The 22785-nt window shown below is 36.9% G+C and overlaps 3 protein-coding genes across 3 annotated transcripts in view; 1 reads left to right on the forward strand and 2 right to left on the reverse strand.

The window, feature by feature from the left end:
- LOC120631965 (5'-3' exoribonuclease 2 homolog) overlaps positions 1-5895 on the reverse strand; it is a 37520-nt gene extending 31625 nt beyond the window's left edge. The window contains exons 1-8 of the mRNA XM_039901679.1: positions 5736-5895; positions 5414-5653; positions 4600-4829; positions 4068-4174; positions 2834-2992; positions 2266-2393; positions 1299-1478; positions 37-228 (exon numbers count right to left, since the gene is read on the reverse strand). Coding sequence (XP_039757613.1) covers positions 37-228; positions 1299-1478; positions 2266-2393; positions 2834-2992; positions 4068-4174; positions 4600-4829; positions 5414-5653; positions 5736-5810 — 1311 coding nt within the window. The 5' untranslated portion in view covers positions 5811-5895. The remainder of the gene's footprint in view (positions 1-36; positions 229-1298; positions 1479-2265; positions 2394-2833; positions 2993-4067; positions 4175-4599; positions 4830-5413; positions 5654-5735) is intronic.
- A 544-nt stretch (positions 5896-6439) lies between these two features.
- LOC120632197 lies at positions 6440-7055 on the reverse strand. Its single transcript, XM_039902002.1, has 2 exons — positions 6579-7055; positions 6440-6505 (listed from the first exon to the last, which is right to left on the reverse strand). Exons 1-2 carry the CDS (start codon positions 7053-7055, stop codon positions 6440-6442), a joined length of 543 nt encoding a protein of 180 aa, XP_039757936.1.
- Positions 7056-7862: 807 nt separating this feature from the next.
- On the forward strand, positions 7863-22784 carry LOC120632372 (ribosome-releasing factor 2, mitochondrial). Its single transcript, XM_039902230.1, has 13 exons — positions 7863-8045; positions 9195-9323; positions 9544-9681; positions 9975-10163; positions 14499-15010; positions 15486-15575; positions 16743-16932; positions 17168-17323; positions 17732-17954; positions 18627-18744; positions 19341-19436; positions 20866-21012; positions 22164-22784. The coding sequence occupies exons 1-13, from the start codon at positions 7901-7903 to the stop codon at positions 22323-22325; spliced, it is 2295 nt and encodes a 764-aa protein (XP_039758164.1). The 5' UTR covers positions 7863-7900; the 3' UTR covers positions 22326-22784.
- The last annotated feature ends 1 nt before the right edge of the window (position 22785 follows it).

The following is a 22785-nucleotide window of genomic DNA, read 5'->3' on the forward strand; positions in this document are numbered from 1 at the left end:
GCATATTCATATTCATATTACATAGTCTATTCTTACCTGAGGTGCAAACTGTGTCTTGTCCAACAGTCCGAAGTTGACCTTCTGTTGCTTCTTTGCTTTCTCTCTCGCTTTGAAGCTGACCTCATTCTGGTGGCGTCTCCTGAAGATCTCGTCTTCCACCCTGCCCAGCTCATCCATTATAACTTGAACTCTGTCGAGATTCACGTCACCGGAGTCTGTGATCCAACCCTGATGGTGAAAAGTGGATTGTTTAAAAACTAGATCATACGTTTTGGGCACTAGGAATGATACCATGTAACTAGGAGTTTTGGAGGGCGTCTAAGAAGAAGCCAGTATTAACCCCCGGATGCAGGATGTTGCTTAACCACATAATAAACCATATGAGTAATGGATTTCAGCACTCTTTTACAACCCTACTTATAAATAATAATGGATAAATATACTACGCCAATACACACATCGCCAACCAGCCCCAAAGTAAGCGTAGCTTGTGTTATGGGTACTTAGATAACTGATGTTTGAATATATACTTATAATACACAGATACAAAGATAAACACCTAGACACGCAAAAACATTCATGTTTATCACAGAAACATTTTCCAGTTTTGGGAGGCGAACCCAACTCAGAAAGCATGGTCGCTGCCCACTGCGCCAATCGGCCGTCTTAGCTAGTTGCCTGGTAGAGCTTGCTTTTAAGCGATAATTATACCCTCGTAATATTTCTTGATTCTAATTCTTTTTATCTATTTTGTTATAATTTGCTGAACAATTAATTGTATTTCATTCCTTCAGTAGTATGAAAAGTATGTTACGGCTTCGTGTTGACGACCTCCCTGGCGCAACGGTGAGCGCCGTGAATTTAAGTAGGACGTTCCGGGTTCGATTCCCAGCAGGGCAATTTAGGAATTAATAATTTCTAAATTTTTTCTAGACTTGTCTGGTGGGAGGCTTTGGCCGCGGCTAGTTGTCGACTAGACGTGCCGTTAAGCGATTGAGTGTTCCGGTGCGATGTCGCGTAGAAAACGATTAGGGGTATTACTACCATCCTTCCTAACAGGTTAGCCCGCTACCATCTTAGATTGCATCTTCACTTACCATCATCACTTACCATCAGATGAGATTGAAGTCACGGGCGAAGTTGTAGTGGATAAAAAAAAAGTTTCTTCTCCTTTAGCGAGACTCGTTAAAATAACTGTTTCTAACTGTTGTTTCAAACTACACTGTTCGACAAATGAGGCCATCCGCGTCCAATCGCTCGCTCGTTTCACTTTTTTGTATTAACGTACCCATGCTTACTTTAGTCTTGTAGACGCACTTCTTGTACAAGTTGACGAGGCGGTCCACGGCCCCCTCCCTGATCTCCAGGCTGGGCAGATGCGGCAAGAAGTCGTTGCCCACGAAGAAGCACATGAACACCCAGTCGTCCAGGGCGCGCTCGAAATCGTAATCGAAGGGCAGGTTGGGCATTTGTAGCTCCTGACAATAAAGAAACCATTATTTCGGTTGCACTATACTAATTACTGCACTATTTTAATTAAATGTCGTTAAAAATATTCGTTAGTGAAAAAAGTTGCGAATTATTGCTGACTTAAATCTATAGTTAACACTATTGGCATATTTGTTTTGCAGCTATACTTTATGTACTGCACGGCTGGTATGGGCAACAGACAATTATGTCCTCGGGGAAAGGATATAATTTTATCTTCTCCCACAGCTTTATCAACTCTCAGAGCATAGAGGAAAAAATATACAAATAATATATTATGTGCAATAATAAACGGGGGGTAAACTTCTACTATACCAGGTGATACTGAATTATTGCTCTAACCCTTCTAATAATTTTAAATGACAATGTGAAATGATGATAAAAAAAAAAACACACCGCTAAGTTTGTTGTTTCGCTTGTTGCGCTTCTTCTTAGACCAAGACGCGTTTGGTACACTCGTAGCTTCAGTTTTAAGTTGATGAAATTAGTTATCAACTCACTTCTATGTCATATTTTAAATGTAATGTACACGTCAGACGTGCCATCTATTTGCCGTGCCTTTTTGAATAAATAAATATTTGAATTTGACTTTATGTTTGTAATATATTAGAAATTTAACGGCACTCTAGGTGCAACATTTACTTTCGTCTAAGAAGCTAAACTCAGGTAGTTTCTATATTACATCCGCTGATACATATCAGTATACACACAGTATCAGATATAGAGTAATCCTTGTTTTTGTGTTAAGAAATGTTTATGAACTTTAACATTGTGTACCTTTTCAAGATACTCCCTCAAAACAGTCAACCGCACAAAGATGAAACTGTCCTGGTTTCCGAAAGCTGGGTCCGACCGCACGAGGGACGCGTCGGGTGTTGTGCCCGTACACTCTTTCATCTCGTGACCTGAAGACACACAACATTAAAGCGAATTAACCACAGAGAAAACCCTTTTCCTTATTAAAATTTCATAAGATACACATTTCCAACCCCTATAACACCCCTTTTGGGGGGGTGTAATTTCTAAAAACCGTTTCTTAGATGACACCTACTTTATAGAAGAAACCTACCTTTCAAATTTCTAGTTTGTAGGCTTTTATAGTTCCTGAGATTTCGTGATTAGCCAGTGAGATTTGTGTGAGTGAGTAGATACACTATAAAGCAGTAAAACTAGCTGCCCAATAGCTGATTGGTAGATTTCCAACCTTGTCATGCAGTTTCCCCTACAATGTGTTCTTCACCAGCAAAAAGATGTAATGTTTGATTGCTAAAATAAGAAAACACACGTAGCATCCAACTATTGTTTTAGAATCCAGTGAAGAAGAGTAGGCCAGTGTGTTACTCACCTAGTTGGCCACAAACGTCACATGGCCTTGGCTTGTTGGGCTTGAACTCCTCCCTTATGATTGTGAAGTTGGGCTCGTGTGTTGCCAGCCCCAGCATTATGAGATCAGCGTCCGCACCGCATAGCACATGCTGGGTGTTTGGATCGTGGTCTGGTTGAGCTGAAAATATAAAAATTAAATTTATAAATAGCAAATAGCCATACACCTCTGAGCCTATAGATTTTCAAACACATTCCAGAGTAGGGTTGTCAGACAGGTGGTTGGTTGCCAAAATATACAAAAAAAAAACGTGTGTGTACTCTTGTACACGTGTTAGAAGTTATAATTATTTGTTGTAACAAGATAAGTCTTTGCAAAAATTGTATCTTTCGTTTGCAGTGAAAATTACATTAACAAAGAAAAACTGTATTGTTATAATTATTGAAAGCCAACTGTCAAACCTTTTTTAGAAAAACTAAAATGTTGACTATAGCTAACTTCATGGTGTCGGTTTTTCGTGACGATGTGCGCGTCTTCCGCGGTAATTTACTCTTACCATTTCTCCCTAACGCGCCAAAAGAAGTATAACTTCAATAATAAATTAATTCAAAGTAAAATCCATAATAAATAAATATACTACGACAATACACACATCATATAGCTTGTTATATGTACTAAGATGACTATACTGTACTATTTATAATATACATTAATAGTTAGAATATACATATAAACACCTAGACACTGAAAAACATTCATGCTCATCACACAAACATTTACCAGTAGTGGGAATTGAACCCACTGCCTTAGACTTAGAAAGCAGGGTTGCTGCCCACTGTGCCAGTCGGCCGTCAATAATGTTAGTGTCAGTAACAATATTAACTTAGAACTATCTTAAAAAACGACTAGTGCTAACGAATCATGTCCCAAATCCCAAAGTTGTTACTTGACTGACGAATATTCACAGTTAGGAGTTTCTTACTTTTGTATTCATAGTTTCTAGTTTGATTTAGTTAATAAAGAGTTTCATTCTGTGTAATACCTAGCACAGAAATAATGAAATGGTGCCATTTTGAAAGGGTGTGATAATAACCCAGAATATTTTTAATTTTAATTTTATTTCTCCTTTTGTTTTCTCTGTAATTTGTGCAATGAAGACTTCATTCCTACATCCACAAATTTTATGTGACTTTTGGTTTACTAAGCCCAAACATAATGATATTTCAATGACAATAACAGGTGTTGTAAAACTTACCTCTCTGCCTCCTAATATAATCCATAATCTTGTGTTCTCCTTCACCCGGTACATTTGCATCTGAAAGAATCACCTTAACTCCTTTCCAGCCTGGATCACTGTTTAACCTATACAGAATATAATTTAACTTTTTATAAATCATTCTAGATCATTTTAGATAAATTCTTCTTTCACTCACACTCACATATACACCTCTTAAACATAGGTAGTGATATGAAGAGAACACCCCTGAATGGCAAAGCAACATAAAACTCCTCCAATCAGCAATAATGCTGTTTAATAACATTGGACAATAGGCATATTGAAAACTTGCCCTATGATGTTTGGAAGTATACAGCTATATCCAAAAATATCTTATTTATGCAGAAATTAAAGGTTTTGTTATTATAAATTGCAAGTTATGTTCAAAAAAATTATTACCCAAAAAAACTGGGGATCATGGCCACACTAGTGACATCAAATTTGTTTCATAGCTAAAGTTTATTGATTTTGCATTATGCAGTCTACAATATTTATAGTTTCTTTAACTTACCTGTCATGAATATAATAATGTAGGCATTTGCTCAAGCGATCCATAAAAGGTGTACCAGGTGTGATACAGTTTGAGTCAAAGTGAGCCTCCTTAGGCCTCTCTGGAGGCAAGTAGGCACCTTTAGCTTGCAGTTCAGATCTAATGCGAGCCACTTCCTCAATCTTTTCCTGTGTCTCCTTGGATGCCCTGAATCTTCGGGACCTTTGTTGGTTCATTTTTGCCCTAGGGGCCTGAAATGGTAACGATGAATACCATTTTAATTGATGCCTATGCATGATGAACCTTGGTTTGGTGTTCTCTCACAAAAAATAATAAAGAGATGTAGCATGGGTTCTTCAGATTGCACCAATTGTCTTCAACTGTCCTTTTACCTCTCTAAATATCATGCACGCATCTGCTTTTTTAGTCTTACAAAGTGTTGCTTAGACAGTGTTTGTATTGTCTCAAAAGACGTACAGGCCAATGATGTATATATCAAATCACACAACCTAATAAAGCCTCCTCTCTTATAGGAGTAAGGATTAAAAACCTTAGTCTCCTTTCTTTCTAACTTGTCTTATTATGTACACAAGTTTTTCATTACTTTTTACCTGTATTGACCAATACCTGGTATCATAAATCACCAACTTTTCCTTCTATGATCATATGAATTTGACTATTAGGAGCTACAAACATTGAGAAAATTGAATGCTAAGTTGCGTGACGGCACATCTTAATTGGTAGGGTGATAACTAGCCAAAGCAAAAGTCTCTCACCAGAAAATAATTCACATTTTTCTTTGAACTTAAAAAGTAAGCTAAATTTCAATACTTACAACTCCATCAATAGCCATGTACAACAGTTTTCTAGGCCTTACAATGCGGAACAGTCTGTCAATGCACTCAAAGATAGCTACCATCATCTCATCCTCATCCTTGGGAGGCGGTTTATCTTCAGGATGCGTGCAAGGATGAATGATGCCATTCATATCCAAGTATAGGTTGTCAAATTCTATCCCATTAGGATTTGGTAGAGAAGAATCGATGTACACAAGCTGACCGTCTACGTCGGTTGGCTAAAAATACAATAAACATGATTTTTACGGTGTCTTGATAATCTAAACATAAACAATTTTAGGTTAGGATTAAGATATTTACCCTCTGTTCAATACACTCGACTATAACGCTCGGATATTTGCGGCTAAGCCAGCGAAAGAATGCTGGTACACCCATTTTGTTTGATTTTTCTAGATAAATTTCACGTCCAATAAAAAAATATTATTTTGTCACGTAGGATTTCAACAAAAACAAATTGATGCAGATGCCGCCATTTCTCTCACAGACTCGAAAATAAAACAGAGAGATCATAGACAGATGATACAGATTATAGATCAAAGATTTTACAATAACTTACAAATCGTTAACGATTTTTGATATTTCGATATTTTTTGACAATATATCATTACATCGATTACTTAAATCAATATTTTTCTTTTTGTTTTAAAGCACAAAAAACATTGGTGCTTTAAAACAACAATTCGTTTGTTTTATCTATTTGGTATACTAATAAATATTATATAAATATCGATAATTTACAGTAACAGTAGAAAAATTAGACAGCTTATCAATGTTAGAACAGCTCCGCTTGTTTATACTTTAATTCGTATACTTTCACGGTATTATGTCCTATGGGATCTTGTTGTGGGGAGAAGCTGCAGATATTGAAAATTTTATACTACAGAAAAGAGCTGTACGATCAATATTATGGAGTGTAGAGGTAAGGAGAGTCATCTGTGTATATGAAAAAGTGTCGTCAAAATGTATTAAATTAGGGTGGCGCCACATATGCATCAGGGGAACTCTTAAAAGAAGCGCCAAATATAAATATTTTCGTTTAGAGGCAGTTCGTCATTGTTAGGAAAAAGAACCTGAAAAAAAAAAAAAAACAATGATTGTTAAAAAAAAATAGATGTATCTGCTCGGACATTCATTGATACATACAGTAATAGATGTATCCTTGTTTAAGCGTAACCGAATTTTGATCTGCTGAGTTGTTGGATCCATTCGCATAAATACAAATCCATTGGGCTCGGGTATATACAACCAAAACGGTGGCAATTTTGGAGCTTCGATTTGTTGTAGATTCTTCGAATCCTTACAGGCGTGTTGACTGAAAGGTGGTTCTATCAAGTCTTGCTCCCTTTGAACACCATCATCTATTAGATTATCAGGAACATCATTTACTAATATTGTCTGGGGCTCGATGTTATTTTCTTGCACTAGAAATAGCTCTTCGTCTCCATTGTTATTCGAATGTAAGCTTGGTATTTTTAGTTCATCTACAGTACTTGTTAAAAACTCATGTTCAAATACCGGAATAAACTTATGCTGGATCGTTGGTAAAGCTTCTTCTTTTAGTATTTTTTTTCCTAAAGGCATAATTACGAGCTCTTCTTTTATGTACAGTTTCTCGTACATTTTTATTTGCTCCTCTTTAAAATGGAGATGACAGATGTAATCAGTAACTTTTAATTCAATACCCAGCGAAATATTCCAATTTTGTAATCTTGCCGGTGTCTGTGAAATTAGATAAATAAAAAATTAATATGCTTTCGTTAACCATAATGTAAGTTTTTCACGACACTAAAATTAGCAGACATTTGACAATTTTGATTTACATACTGTTGGTTGGAAATACGAAAGAGGCTGAGGTGAACTATTTTTTTTGTTTTGGGGTTTACGTCCACTTGGACAACTTTTCACAACACAAATTTTACCCATAACTGTTCTGTTATTCACTCACTTTTTCATAAAATTAAATGTTTATATATCAATAACCGTACTATTTACTGTTTACGAAATAAAATCACTCTAAACGCACGTTTGGTTATAATAAATCTGTAAGGTTATATTTACCACAATATTTTGTACAACGTAAGTTGTTGAAATTCTCAATAATTAACTACTTTATCTACTTTAGTCGATAATGACATTAAATTTTTTAACTCGGCATTACTCGGCATACTTCAATTCATCTACAATTGCTATAATTGCTACATTCATACCATACCTTATGCATCCACCAGCGCCATTGTGGAGGATTTTTGAACTGTTATTTAGCGCAACAACTGGACACTTTTTCAACTTTTCTCCCATATAAGATGACTCTCCTTACCTCTACACTCCATAGATCAATATATAAACTTGGTAAATTGCGACTTAGACCGGCTACTTAATCCTCTGTGGCGTTTGTTGTATCGCAAGTTAAAAAAAAATTGTTTTGACTTTTGTGATTTGATAATTTTTGAAATTTACATTTTGAGATGAAGAGTTTTAGTGTAGTAAATTATTACAGAAAATTGTTAAAAAATGTGCAGATTCGTAACTACTGTAGCGTGGAAAAGAATACAGAAAAAAATTCCATCAATAAAATTCGAAATATCGGCATATTAGCACATATCGATGCAGGTTAGAATAATCTTTATTATTTATGTAATATTATGGCTTTAATTCTAATAGTTTCATAGGCTGTTTCTTAGCAAATTTTACAGTTACAAAAAGTTTTACAGTCAGAGAGATTCGAGACAAACTTAAGTTAATTAAGACTTATCTAGTCAAAAAATAAAGTGAATTTTTGGCAACTCACGTTCATTTTATTGCATTTATTTATTTATTAGCTTTTCCTGGGAAATAATATTAACTCAAATTGCTTATGGCTTTATCATCATCTAAATAAGTCATTACTGAACCGGTAGAGGGAACAGGTCTTGTCTCACAATGAGAATGGCTTAGGCCTTAGTCCACTATACTGTCTAAATGTGGTAGGTGGACTTTTGCGAACAGCTCTCAGGCATGTAGATTTCCTAACAATGTTTACCTTTCAAGCAAGCAATATTTAATTGCTCAAAATGTAAGTTACTTAGACAAGTTAGAGATGGGTGCCAGGGTTGAACACAGCTTCCCTGAAAGTCCTAAAGACTAGATTATCACCACTTTGTAGATGATAACCTAGATAGTAGATCTGTGCTATAACCATCTATCTTCTGGGAGGGGGCATGCGGCAAGCAACCATTAGATATAAGGTCACTAACTGTACTCTAAAATAGAGTAAAGTTCAAATATTGGATAGAAGCAGGCGTTACTTTGCGGAAATCCATGATATATTATCAAAATTAAGCTTAATTTGCTATACTCCGCGAAAATTGTTAAATCAACAATTATTCATTGTAAAGTCAACATCTCCTGAGGATGCTCCGGTTTCGGAGCGAAACGTGCGTAGAGGGTATATTGCCGAAGATCTGTTTGGTGTGGAGTATAAGGATTGGAGAAATTATAAATTACACCACACAGATTCTCCTGCTTTTCGCGGAGTATAGCAAATTAAGCTTAATTTTGATAAGAGTAAAGTTCATCTTAACTAATATTATAAATGGGAACATATGTTTGTTTGTACTTCCTTTACACCCTAACTAACCAACCAATAAAATTGATTTTTGGCATAGAGTTAGTTAAAATCTTTTCATCATGAGTGTTACATTATTTTTATCCCAGGAAAACAGATGGTTCCCATGGTATTTGTAAAAAACCAAAATAAACATATTTCCTGTATCTGTTAAGGCAAAACTACAACGACAGAGCGTATGCTATTTTACTCTGGCACAATCCGCTCCATGGGAGAGGTCCACCATGGGAACACTGTCACTGATTATATGGAGCAAGAGAGGCAGAGGGGAATCACTATAACATGTAAGTTTAAAGGTTTTGATATAATTGCCCATTTCTACTAAACCTAGGCATCACCTAGATCAAATGCCTAACTATTTAGGCAATGTCTATGGAAGAAAAATATTGCACCAACTTTAGGTGATAACTTCTTCCGTCAATGTGGAAATTAGTATATGCTTTTATGATATGCATTTTAAATTTATGAAATTGCTTAATTATTTTCATTTATTTTGTATGACAGCTGCCGCAGTATCGTTTCCGTGGCAGGGCTACCAGATAAATCTCATTGATACTCCAGGTCACATTGACTTCACCATGGAGGTGGAGCAAAGTCTGGCAGTACTAGATGGAGCTGTTGTAGTATTGGACGGATCAGCTGGTAAGGTTATCAATTATAAACAGTGACTTTTTTATGTCTTTCAACATTCAACTATATATAGAATGGTAAAAAAATAAACGCATAATAAGCACCCTGTATTAAGTGGCGGCAGCGCGGTGCGGCGACCACGACTTGTTCCAAGAACCATAGACAAGTTTGGTTATATGCCTAGTAAAAACGATTGGTGAAAGGTAAATGTGTTGTATGCCTAGGAATCTTATTTGATTAGCAGTTACTTATTTAGGCATTGAAGTCTCATACTAGGCACTCATAAGTTGTGTCATCCCGCCCAGGTGTAGAAGCTCAAACGTTAACGGTGTGGCGCCAAGCGAACGGCTACAAAGTGCCCCGCATCGTGTACCTCAACAAGATGGACCGTGGCGACGCGGACGCGCGGGCGTGCACGCGCTCCGTGGAGGACAAACTTCGCGTTACCCCCTTACTGTTGCACGAGCCCTTGTATTATGAGGACAAGCTTATTGGTAAGATGTTCTCATTCTGGTTGCTGTTTTTTTATGTTTTATTATTCCACTACAAGTTAGCCCTTGACTGCAATCTCACCAGGTGGCAAGTGATGAGTCTAAGATAGTAGCGGGCTAACCTGTTACGGAGTATGGTAGTCAAACCCCTAATCAGTTTCCACGCGACATCGCACCAGAACACTAAATAGCTTAGCGGCACGTCTTTGTCGGTAGGGTGGTAACTAGCCACGACCACACCACCAGACCAGACCAGAAAAATCTGAAATTAGGAATTCCCAAATTGCCTCTGCCAGGAATCGAATGCGGGACCACCTCCTTAAATTAACGGCGCTCACCGTTGCGCCATGGAGGTGTAACTGTTAAATAAAATTTAGATATTCAATATTTCCATGGTTCACTAAGATATCAGAACTACACAAGCATCTCAATATAACAACAATAAAGGAAGAAGTTGAGCACAGAGCAAAGAGCTATAAAGAGCGAATTAACACTCATAGTAACCAACTGGCTACTTCTCTGTGTCCCAATGGAGATTAGAAGGCTTAAACGTGCTTCCATTTGGGATTTTACTAACACATGCACTACGTAAAATAAGAGGCAGAGCCATTGATGGATGGCCGGCCTCACATGCCACAAAACACACGGAGGAAGTCTGCTTATAGCTACTTCAGCTGATCGCATGATGGATTAAAAAAAAAAAAGATAAATGATATTCAATATTTAAGCTTTTCATAGCTTTTCATTTTATTTAGACGTGTAAAAGAAAACCGAAATAATATTTCAGAGGCTTAGAGGTTGCGGTCTCTGAGACTTATCTGTGAAACGTAATGTATTCGTTACATTTATTAGCGGCTGCTTAATTGGTGTATGTGTTATTTTCTTTGTACAAATTTTAAGTATTAAGTATACTGTTTGGGCTTTAATAAATAAAATAAAAACTAAACGCTAATAGTTTATGAGTTAAAAAATTTGCCATAGTTTTTACACGCTATTTTTGTATGTTTCTAACTGACTTCTTTGGACGCTATTTTGACCCACATTAAACGGTCAAATTTCGTTCAAACTTTGTACACATATCGAGGACCGATGACGAAATTTGAGAAGATTATTCCAATTTTCAATATAAAAAATAAGATTTTTATTAATTTATATAATTTTCAGCTATAGTCACTAAGGCAGGTATGATGTTCATTTTAATTTCCAATTCATTATTTTTAACTTCTCTCTTTGATCTATAATTATCTCTTTGATGATGAATGGGTTACCGATTAATTTTGCTGTAATAAAAATAATAGATCAAGAATAACTAATTCGCTCGCTTTTATAAATAAACTAAACTAAAAGGTAGAAATTAGTTTATTTTTTTATACCAAGCGTGTTTTTTAGTTTGTTTGAACTATTTAATTTAATACTGAAATAAATCAGATACAGCGTCACGTGCAAAAGTACAATCGAGCGACTCCTGTCACTTTATTAGGTATGTGTCGCGTAGCGTAGGTACTGTGCACGTGTCGGTCTTTTATCTTCAATAAGGTTGTCATAGTTAAACATATAGAATGTTTTGAATTATTTTGTAAGGAATTATAAACTAGCTTCTTTTGTTTTAATATTTTTTCAGGTGATTCCTTATGAAATAGTTTAATGCACTTTTTAACGGTATTTCGTAATTCCGTTACACGTTGTAAAGATTTTGGACCAAATTTTCTTGTGGTTTGAATGGGTGTGCTAAAAAGGGCACTTCCATTATACCTTTCGTTATTATTAACCCTGTTGTGGGTTAATAATAAATAAATAAAATAAATAAATAAATAAATAAAATAATAAACACGGGCGCGGGTCTTCTCCCAGAATGAAAATAAATACAACGCACGTAACTCAGAAACTCGGGTTTTGAGCCAGTAAAAATGAAAAAAAATATCAAAAACATTTATTGGAACTATAAATTAAAATAACAAATACTGAAATATATGAATAACAAACGTTTAACTTAAGGCTAAATAAAATTAGATAACAATAAATTAAAATCATTACACAAAGAAACAAATTTCTATTTATTTTCTCTTATATTACTAGTTAGAAGAGAAATTAGTACCAAAACCTATTTTACCATATTTTATTCAAGTCTATTTTTAATTTCTTTAGTGAATAGGGCGAATAAAAATCCTCACATTTAAAGCAATCATAGAAGAACAGTCCATTAGTTCTTCTGGATACGAAGTTTCGGCAGAAATCGACATATCTTCTACCACATCTTTATCGAACTTGGCTAGGTTAGTTTGGCTAGACTTTTCTTTACTAGGCCACGCGTTTGGAGAACTATTAACAAAACTCATATCTTCATTTTCATCACCAAAAGACAATCTTCTTGCGTTCATACTTCTCCTCAGGAGATGTCTTTCAGGCGTGTAAAGTGGTGTGAGAACTTTGCTTAAACTTACGTCGCTTTCAGAATATTCGGCCACGCTTTTGACATATTTTTCTTCTTCAACAGCAAAGGATGTTTTTGCGGTATATTTGGACAAACATTCGCCATTCTTTTGGTCATCTTCATCAACAAAAAGTCTTCTTACGTTCGTCTTTGACCTTTGCAGACTACGTCTTTTAAGAGTTTCTAGTGTGTTTACCTTCGAGGTTGAAAAGAAACTAGCCAGTGATTTCTCTATTTCGGATTTTTCATTGCTATCGATCGAATCCTCTGCATCATTAAAAGCTAACTTCCTCGCATTTATTATCTTTCCGGTGAATTTTGTAACTTTGATTGTGGAAAACCGGGCTGGTAACGCGGATATTTTGGTTTCGGTCGTCGGTGCTACTACGGGTGTTGATGCGTACATAACACCTGTGAAAAATTAAAAGGAATTTTAATATTAAATATTAACGGGTTTAGAAATGGTGTGATTTTAGACATAGTTTAAAGGGCAGAGTTAATAACATAAACTACTTTTTATCCAATGTATAAAAAAGTTTAAAATTAAATCCCGACAAAAAAAAACTGTTTTTCTCCCATCGATCATAATAGTATTGATACTGTGGTATTTCATATTGCACCTCTGTACAGAACCCTTCGAGTAAAGTGGTTGTCGCACTTAGCGGCATATGCTTACATAGTTTGATACATTAGATTGAAATAAAACTATTAAAAATTATCTTACCGTTTTTTTTCTTAGTTGAATTCTCAGTTTGGCCATGGTAAGTGATCTTTGCGATCTTGGGCTTCGGAGCACAACTCTCTGGAAAAAAAAATAATGTTTATACGTAATATAGGCAATTAATCATCGATAATTGTTTCACTAGAAAACTTTAAAATTAACTTATCCTACCTCTTCCGATTCTGCGCTTCTTAGAAGTAGTCTTATATTCTTCAATGCGGTCACCTAACATATCGCAGATATTGGATAGATTCAAATCCATTTTTTTATATTAAAGTTAACTTTAGAAGAACAATCGAGTGCGAATTATATTTTTAAACTGATATAAAAACAATAACGCTTTTATATTTATACAAATTATTTGATAGAAGGGGTAAGATAATTAATTAATTACATCATTAAGAGAATTAGATTTATTTAAAAATAACAATTTATTTTTAGCCCTCTTATTTAATGCGATTTATTAATTACCCGGTAATTATTTGGTAATGAGACGGTGATCATTTTAAAAAAAAATGTGGATCCACAACGTAAACATAATTAGGGTGTTAAACCATAAAAAATGGATGCAATTTACGACGACACTAATAAACCTTTTACCAAGCATTATAAAAATAGTAGTTTGCATTTGTAATTGTATAAAATAAATTTATTTGTGAGGTACTATTTCATTAAAACAAAGGAAGAGTTCCCAAACGGTTTTTACGCGGTGTCGTACTGGAACGCTAAATCGCTTGGTGGCACAAAAACTAGTCACTGTCGATACCTCCCATCAGACCAGGCGAAAGAAAATTCAGAAATTATAATTTCCTAATCAGGTCAAAACCGGGACCTCCACTTTTAAGTCAACAATGCCCAACACTGTTTGAACGAAGTTGGCATAATCTAGAACGTGTAAATGAAAACCGAAATAATACTTCACATGCAAAATTAATGTGACTCCTGTCACTTTATTAGATACGTAGGTACTGTGCCCGTGTTGGTGTTTTATCTTCAATAGGGTTGCCTTAAGTAATGTTCTGAATTCGTTTGTATGGATAAATAAATATCTCAATTAATTATCTCTAGCTTCGTTTGATTTAATATTTTACAGGGTGATTCCTTATGAAACATGCATAAGGAATCACCCTGCATGCATCCTTCAACATTATTTCGTAATTCGGTTACACGTTTTATATTGTTACAGGTCTCATAGACCTAATAACATTAGAAGAAATCGTCTGGACAAAGGGCAGGGGACAGCATTACACAAAACGGAAACTCACAGAAAAATCTGATGGGAAAAAATGGGAGACCTCATTGGACGAACACAGAAAAATCATAGACACACTATCATCTCTAGACGACAAACTTGCAGACACAATTATACAACAGGAATCCTTAGACAACTTGGATTGTAAAGAGATTATGCAAGCCGTGCGAAGGTGTACAGCAAACATGTCTTTATACCCAATTTTGTGCGGCAGTTCGTACAAGAATATTGGCGTGCAGACGCTAATTGACGGCGTCATTTCGTACCTACCCTCGCCTTTGGAGAGAAGCGGGGTACACAAGGGGTTTGGGGCTGATTTGTCTGCGAGGGCTTTCAAGGTGCAGCACGATGATCAGAAAGGGGTGCTGACTTTCCTGAGACTGTACAGCGGACAGATTAGTAAGGGGCAGAAGATTTATAATTTGGCGAGGGATAAGACTGAGCAGGTCAGTGATTTTTGCAATGAGATTTGCAAGTTTAATGACTCAAATGTGTTAAATGTGTTTTAATTCGTCTACTTGAATTTCTTCCTTTAATTCTTCTTATATAAATGCGAAAGTTTGTATGGATGGATGGATGCTACTCTTTTACACAAAAACTACTGAACTTGGAATTAATACTGACTGAATTTTGGAATGGAGATAGATTATACCCTGGATTAACACAAAACGTACGGTTGCCGCAGGATTCATGAAAAACCAAAAAAACACGTGGTAAGTGATGATGCAGTCTAAGATGGTAGCGGGCTAACCTGTTAGGGACTATGGTAGTCATACACCTAATTGCTTTCCACGCATCATCGCACCGGAACACTAAATCGCTAATCGCACGTCTATGTCGGTGGGGTGGTAACTAGCCACGGCCAAAGCCTCCCACTGGACCAGAACAGAGAAAATCGAATAAAATATACATAATGCTCAGACAGGACTGCTGTACGTGGCGCTGGCCGACGAGTACCAGCCCGTAGAGAGTGTCACTAGCGGCAACATCGCTGTCGTCAGTGCACTTAAGGTATGTATGTCGAGTCTGTCTGTAATAATAAGAAATACTACGACAGTCCGTCCGATAGTTGTTTCAGTCAATGGTCTTCTCGCGAGAAGCTTCGACCAACATCTTAAGAAGCTTTCGCTTGGTTGTTGGATCAAGGGTCGGATACAGAAGGAAGTAGTCCTTGAAACGGCGCGTGTTGTTAGGAGGTTCTTTACTCTGGAGCCCTGACCACCGGTTCCTCGAGCATTCAAAATCGAGAACGTTTTTTTTTAACTTTAATATTGTTTTTGTTTTTGTTTTAAAACTTTAGTGTAGAAATTTTTTTAAAAATATATAAATAAATGATAGATAAATAAATAAATATACTATAATAATTCACACATCGCAATCTAGCCCCAAAGTAAGTGTAGCTTGTGTTATGGGTATTAAGGTGACGGATGAAGATTTTTATTGAATAATATACATAACTACTTATGATAAACAGATAAAAATCAGAAAAACATTCATGTTCATCACACAAACGATTCTCCAGTTTTGGGAATCGATTCTATCCGATCCACAGCCTTGGACTCAAAAAGCAGAGTCGCTGCCCACTGCGCCAATCGGCCGTCAATAATAGTAATATCCCTAACAGGTCAGCCCGTTACCATCGTAGACTGCATCATCACTTACAGTTGCGAGTGCAGTCACGGGCTAACTCGGAGTTGGTTATAAAAACAAAATGTACGCGAGCATGGCGATACGCTCGACCTTAGCTTTACGTAAATCTTCTTCCGACCTGGTGCTGTGCTCGTGAACCTAGTTCCAACCATTAAAGGAAGGGTTGCAACAGTGTCACCAGGGGATTGGGGGACTTCAACCTAAGGTTGCCTTCTTCGAGGGGGTCGGATCTCAGCTTAGGTCTGTACCAGAGCTCAGTCTTCCTCCGAAATGGTGCTGTGCTCATGGACCGAAGTCCAGCCATTAATCTTTGACAGTTATAAGAGAGGAACTTGTGAAAAATTCGATAGCGCGATGTAGAATCTTGTGGCGCTAGTAAATTATAAATTCCCAAATTGCCTCTGACCTCTTACTTACTCCCGCCATATTTGTGGGACAGTAGTGACGTTTGTGCTTTATTTCGAAAAAAGTAAAACGGCAATTTCCATATCAATTTTTTTCTTCTCTGATGTTAGTTGTTCATTCTAGGCAACCATGTCCGGTGACCTGGTAACCACAAACCAAGCGGCAGCGAACCGCGCAAAAGAGAAACTAACTGCCATGCTAAAAGATCCATCATTGAGTGAGGAATTAGTTTACCCCAGCGCCCGGCATCGCCTGCACGCCTTAGACACTGAGCCGACGCCCGAAGACGTCGCTGATGTTCTACTGGGAGTAGGTGAGTTGACTTATACAGAGTTAAATGAAATATACCAGAAAGCTCACGGTGTGTGGTTGTTTACATTCAAAATAACAACTTTTGTTTTACGATTCTATATAACTTGATAGTTTGTGAAATATTAAATATTTGACATAGAAAACTCTACTCTGTAATGTAACATCTATCTATTGCATGTTACTAATGGCCATGTACGTCCGCAAAGTAACGCCCGTTTCTACCCAACATTGAACAGGTAACACAGTCCCGGAGCCCGTATTCCTCTGCTCGATCGAACCCCCCAGCGCGGCCTCCCAAAACGCTTTGGAGACAGCGCTCGAAGAGCTGCAGAGAGAAGACCCAAGCCTGCGAGTCACCACTGACGAGGACACGGGACAGATGGTTCTAGCTGGTGAGGATATGAAAGATCTATTTAGCATTAATATTTTCCAGAGTCTGGGTGTTTATCTGCATATAAGCTATTTTAGTACCCATAAACATTTATATCTTACGGATTTCTTAAAAGTTTAAAGTGAACATACATACATACAAATATACATACATAAATACAGACATAGATATAAACACAAGTATACACCGCCAAACACACACAAACTCATACGTTGTTGTGGTTATCTTTACTGACTGTTTTGTATATTTTGTAATTGCATATTTCTTAATTGTCACAAGAGAAGATAAAGATAATATTTGTAATCTAGATTTGGCCTATTTTAGTATTAAGATACATCCATAACCAAAATAATTTTAAACGCTGTTGGATAACTAACAAATAAATTACTAAAAATATAAATGTCGATAGGTATGGGCGAACTGCATTTAGAAATCATCAAAGAACGAATAATACGCGAGTATAAAATCGACGTGGAGCTGGGCCCGCCCCAAATATCCTACAAGGAGACTCTCGTAGGCACGGCCAAGCATACGTTGGCCATAGATAGAAAGATTGGCAACGCCAAGCAAATGGCCAAGGTTGTGATGTCGGCGAAAACTGTCAAAGGAATCGCGCATGACAAGGTGCTCAAGTAAGTAAATTGTTATGTATTTCTGTTGAACTCCGGACATTGAATCAAAATACAAACATTTTATATTAATAAATAAAATAAATAGTTAAATAAAACTAAAAAACACGCTTTCTATCAAAACCGAAGTAATTCTACAAATTAGTTTATTTATTTTATTAAAGGCTTTATTTTAGTTTTTCTTAAGATATAATTTTTATTAATGTAAAATTTATTGATATATAGTAACAAATTTGACGGTGAATATCCATTCATAGAAAATATAAATTAGAAAAATCGGCTAAAGATAATGTTTGGAAATTTGAATTAACATCATTCACATCGATAGCTATCGATATAGTAGTATATACTTTTGCCACATCGACATTATTTTGCAGCATCTACAAAGTTTTATAATTTTTTATTTGTGTTTTACCTACACTTGGAGAAATTATTAAAATGAATATAAAACAATATCAATCATAGATCGAAATTGCAATGTTTCCAACTTGATGGCGCTACAGTCGCTATAAGACTGATGTAAAAGGCATATACGTTGGGAGAGCCGTAGCTTAATAGGTTAAAGCTCTCACGCCGCGATGGTCAGAGAGTCGCAGATTCAAATCCTGTCAGTTCCGCAATTTTTAATATGCACTTTAAGTTTATAAAATCTACAAACTCGCATAAATTGTTCAGGTTGGATAAATCGGGCGACAGTGCGGCCAACCTGGCGCACGTACACCCGCGGTACATGCAGGCCATCCGCCGGGGTGTGGACGCAGCTTTGTTACACGGACCCAAACTTGGATGTCCGGTGAGTAACACATTTCCACCATACACAGTAAAACAACTCTGCAATGCAATTGAAATCATCAATTTTCTTTTCATTTTTGTTAATTGATTTATTTATGAAATTCAACAGCGTTACCGTAACGTAAAAAAAAAATACAAAATATAAATGTTCAAATAATACAGCCTGTGTCAGTGCGTATTTTCGTGTTCGGGTGTTGTGTGTGTATTAGTGTATGCGTGCGTGGGTGGTTGTGTAGGTGTGTGGGTGTGTAGGTGTGTGGGTGTGTAGGTGTGTGGGTGTGTAGGTGGGTGTGTGTGGGTGTTTGGGTAGGTATGTGTTAGGCTGTGTGTTTGTGTTAGGGTGTAACTAGCCACTGCTGAAGCCTCACACCTTTTTTTCACACGGAAGCTAGCCTAATAAAGCATTTAGAAATAACATCGAGAGGAAACCTGCATGCCTGAGGGTTCTCCATCATGTTCTCAAAGGTGTGTGGATTCCACCAACCCACACTGAGCCAGCGTGGTGGACTACGGCCCTAACAACTTCTCATTGTGAGAGGCCCGTGCCTTGTAGTGGGCCGGTTATGGGTCTATATAACGAATTGTTTAATTGTTCAGTTGGTGGACGTCCGAGTGACGCTGCACTGGTTTGAAGTTGGACGCGGCACTTCCGAGTCAGTGGTCGCCGCCACCGTGACGCAATGTCTTCGAAAGGTGAATTGAACTATGCCATTTGTATTTACCAGTATTTTTATATGAAATAAAACAAAGTTTTCAACATTTGCATCAGTAAGTAATATAATTTTGACGGCCAATTGGCGCAGTGGTCAGCGACCATGTTTCCGAGTCCTAGGCTGTGGGTCCGATTCCCACAACTGGAATATGTTTGTGTTATGAATATGAATTTTTTTCATTGTCTGGGTGTTTAGCTGTATATTATAAGTATCTATAAGTAATTTTATAATTTTTATTAGTGTTTTTACCTACACTTTGGAGGAATTATCAATTTTTCAAGTATATAAGTGCTCTTTAGTGGGCCGGTAATGTGATGATATATTATATTATATATACAAAATATATAATAAATATTTGTATATCATAGATATATATAATATACTAGCGGACCCCTTCGCCATCTGTCGGGCTAATTTGTGAATCTAAACCAGCCAGGGTGCCACCCAAACGTATACCAAACAATTCATTCAAATCGGTCCAACCGTTTAGGAGGAGTTCAGTGACATACACACGCACGCAACGCTAATACCTACTAATATTATAAATGTCAATGTAAGTTTGTTTGTTACGCTTTTACGCAAAAACTACTTAACCGATGCTCATGAAAATTTGTACGCATATTCTTGCTAGTATAAGAAGTAATATAGGGTTTTATCCCGACATTAAGCTCTGTTCCTTTGGGAAAGGGGGGTGTAAGTGTTTGACGATTTTACACCATAACTTTTTGTACTATAGAGGTTATAATATGTGTTTAATTTTGCCCAAACTTTGTGTAGATCTAATGAATGTGGTTGTTGACAGAGGACAGAACTCCCCAGCGGACAGCAGCAAACCCCTCTTTTAAGGCTTCAGTCTCTCTTCAGGCTTCATTCAGTATCGCTAAATACTGAATACTTTAATTTTCTTAAGAACTACAACTAAATTGAATGCCACATCAAAAAACCAAATCCAACGCAGTCGAAGTCGCGGGCAACAGCTAATACATATATAAAGATATGTAATATTTTAAAAATTACTAGCGTACCCAGCCCGCTTCGCCGGGCTAGATTTTGCTTTATTTTATTTTAATTTAAGTCTCATATTATATTAAATCTTTTATTTCTCTCCGTATTCATTCTCTTCTATTTTCTTCTCGAGCGGGTGAAGATTATTATCTACACCCATGTACACCCAACAATAGAATATCATCATAGTAAATAAAAGCTGCATTTGACAGTTTGACAGTTCAAAAATAGGAGTGCTCCGATCGTCACCAAACTTTACAGGATTACTCGCCAGGTCAATCCGGAGATTCCCTGAAAGTTTCATTGAAATCGGTCCAGCAGTTTCGGAGCCTACGGAACATACCCACACACTTTCTGTTTTATATATATAGAAGATTTGTGTAATATTATGTTCCGGTGGCAAGGTGTTCGAGGAAGCAGAATCCGTACTCTTGGAGCCGGTGATGTCGTTGGAGCTGGTGTGCCCGGAGTCGCACTCCGCGCGGCTCATGGCGGACCTGGCGCGGCGCCGCGCGGACTTGCAACACGTTCACTTGCGGCACAAGAATAAGGTGCGTACACACGTAGCGGGCAAGATCATTGATAATGTGTGATCATGTCCACTACTGGACAGCAACCCCCCGAAAGTGATGTCGAAGTCCTACCCACCCACTGGGTAGCAGACCGACTGGGATATTTTTTTATTTATTTACACTCTTATTTGCACACAAATAAAAATACAGAAGAGGAATAAAAAAAACACAGACAGAAGAAGTATACAAAAGGCGGCCTTATCGCTTAGTAGCGATCTCTTCCAGACAACCTTAGGACAAGGAAAACAAAAGGATAACATACTGCAGGTTGTGCATATTAAAAAAAATACATACTAAAACTACATACTAATACTTGAACTAGATTACACAAATAATACATACATAAATAGTACATTAGGGATGTAATATTATAAATGTCAATGTAAGTTTGTTTGTTACTTTTTCACGAGGATCGGTAGTTCCTCATGAAATTTTGTACACATATTCTTGGAAGTGTGTAATATAGGATTTTAATCCCGACATTAAGCTCGGTTCCTTTGGGAGAGGGGATGTTTGTTAAGTGTTTGGCGATTTTACACTATAACTCCGACAAATTATAACCGATTTACATAATTATTTTTGTAATATATAGGTTATAATATTTGTTTAATTTTGCCCAAACTGTGGTTAGAGATAGAGGACAGAACTCCTCAGGGAACAGCAGCAAATCCTTCATTTAAGGCTTAGCGATACTGAATTCTTAAAATTTTTTTAGAACTACAACTAAATTTAATGCCACATCAAAAAACAAACGCAGACGAAGACGCGGGCAACAGCTAGTAATATAATTAATATAAAAAATTACCATAATAATAAACTAATATATACTTCAACATATCATAAATACATTAATAACAGTAAATACTATTACAAGTAGTCTTCAATGTAAACTATAGTGGTTTTTGACAGCTTTCTTAAATATTTCCACAGCTCTATGGCTTGCACTGTAAACGAGTGCTCGTAGAACTTAGTTTTATGAAAAGGCATACTCAGAGTCAGCGCGCGACACGTACTTAAATCGGACTATCACCGCCATTCATAACACATGCATCATATATCGTTAGATGAATACAATATTTTAGCGGTTCCTTGTTACAGTCATCATGTATATTGTCTCGCCCCTCCACCAGGTGATAGAATGCCTGGCGCCGCTGTCGGAGCTTCTGGGCTACTCGTCCGCGTTGCGCAGTTTGAGCTCGGGACTCGCAAGCTTCACCATGGAGTTCCACTCCAACCGGCAGATGTCGCCCCACGATGAAGAGAGAGCCATACGCAGCGTCACCGGCTTCTAGGTGACTTCCAGCATCCCCGACCCATTTTCGGTCCACTACTGGACTCGGCCTACCCTCAGAATTCGAAGGGTTTAGGCTATAGTCCACCACGCTGGCTTAGTGCGGATTGTTGGAGTTCACACGCCGTTGAAAATATTAGGGAGAATTCTCAGGCATGCAGGTTTCCTCACGATGTTTTCCTTCACCATGAAGCATGTGATATTCTAATTGCTCACACATAACTTGGAAAAGTAAGAGGTTCAATTTTATCTTGAAACGTTGTATCTAAATTCGACAAGATGATAATCTTTTAAAAGGGTGAATTAATAAGTACTATTAAATGGGTACAAATATTTTAATTATTGAATATATTGAAGCCTGTTTATACGGAAAACTGTCCTCATTATTAGTTAAACTAACGTTTTAGTTTATAACGTATCATTTCCTTAATTTTAAGTTGTAAATAATAAAAGAGGTAATG

This window comes from Pararge aegeria, chromosome 19 (genome assembly GCF_905163445.1).
Source record: "Pararge aegeria chromosome 19, ilParAegt1.1, whole genome shotgun sequence".
Taxonomy (NCBI): Eukaryota; Metazoa; Arthropoda; class Insecta; order Lepidoptera; family Nymphalidae; genus Pararge; species Pararge aegeria.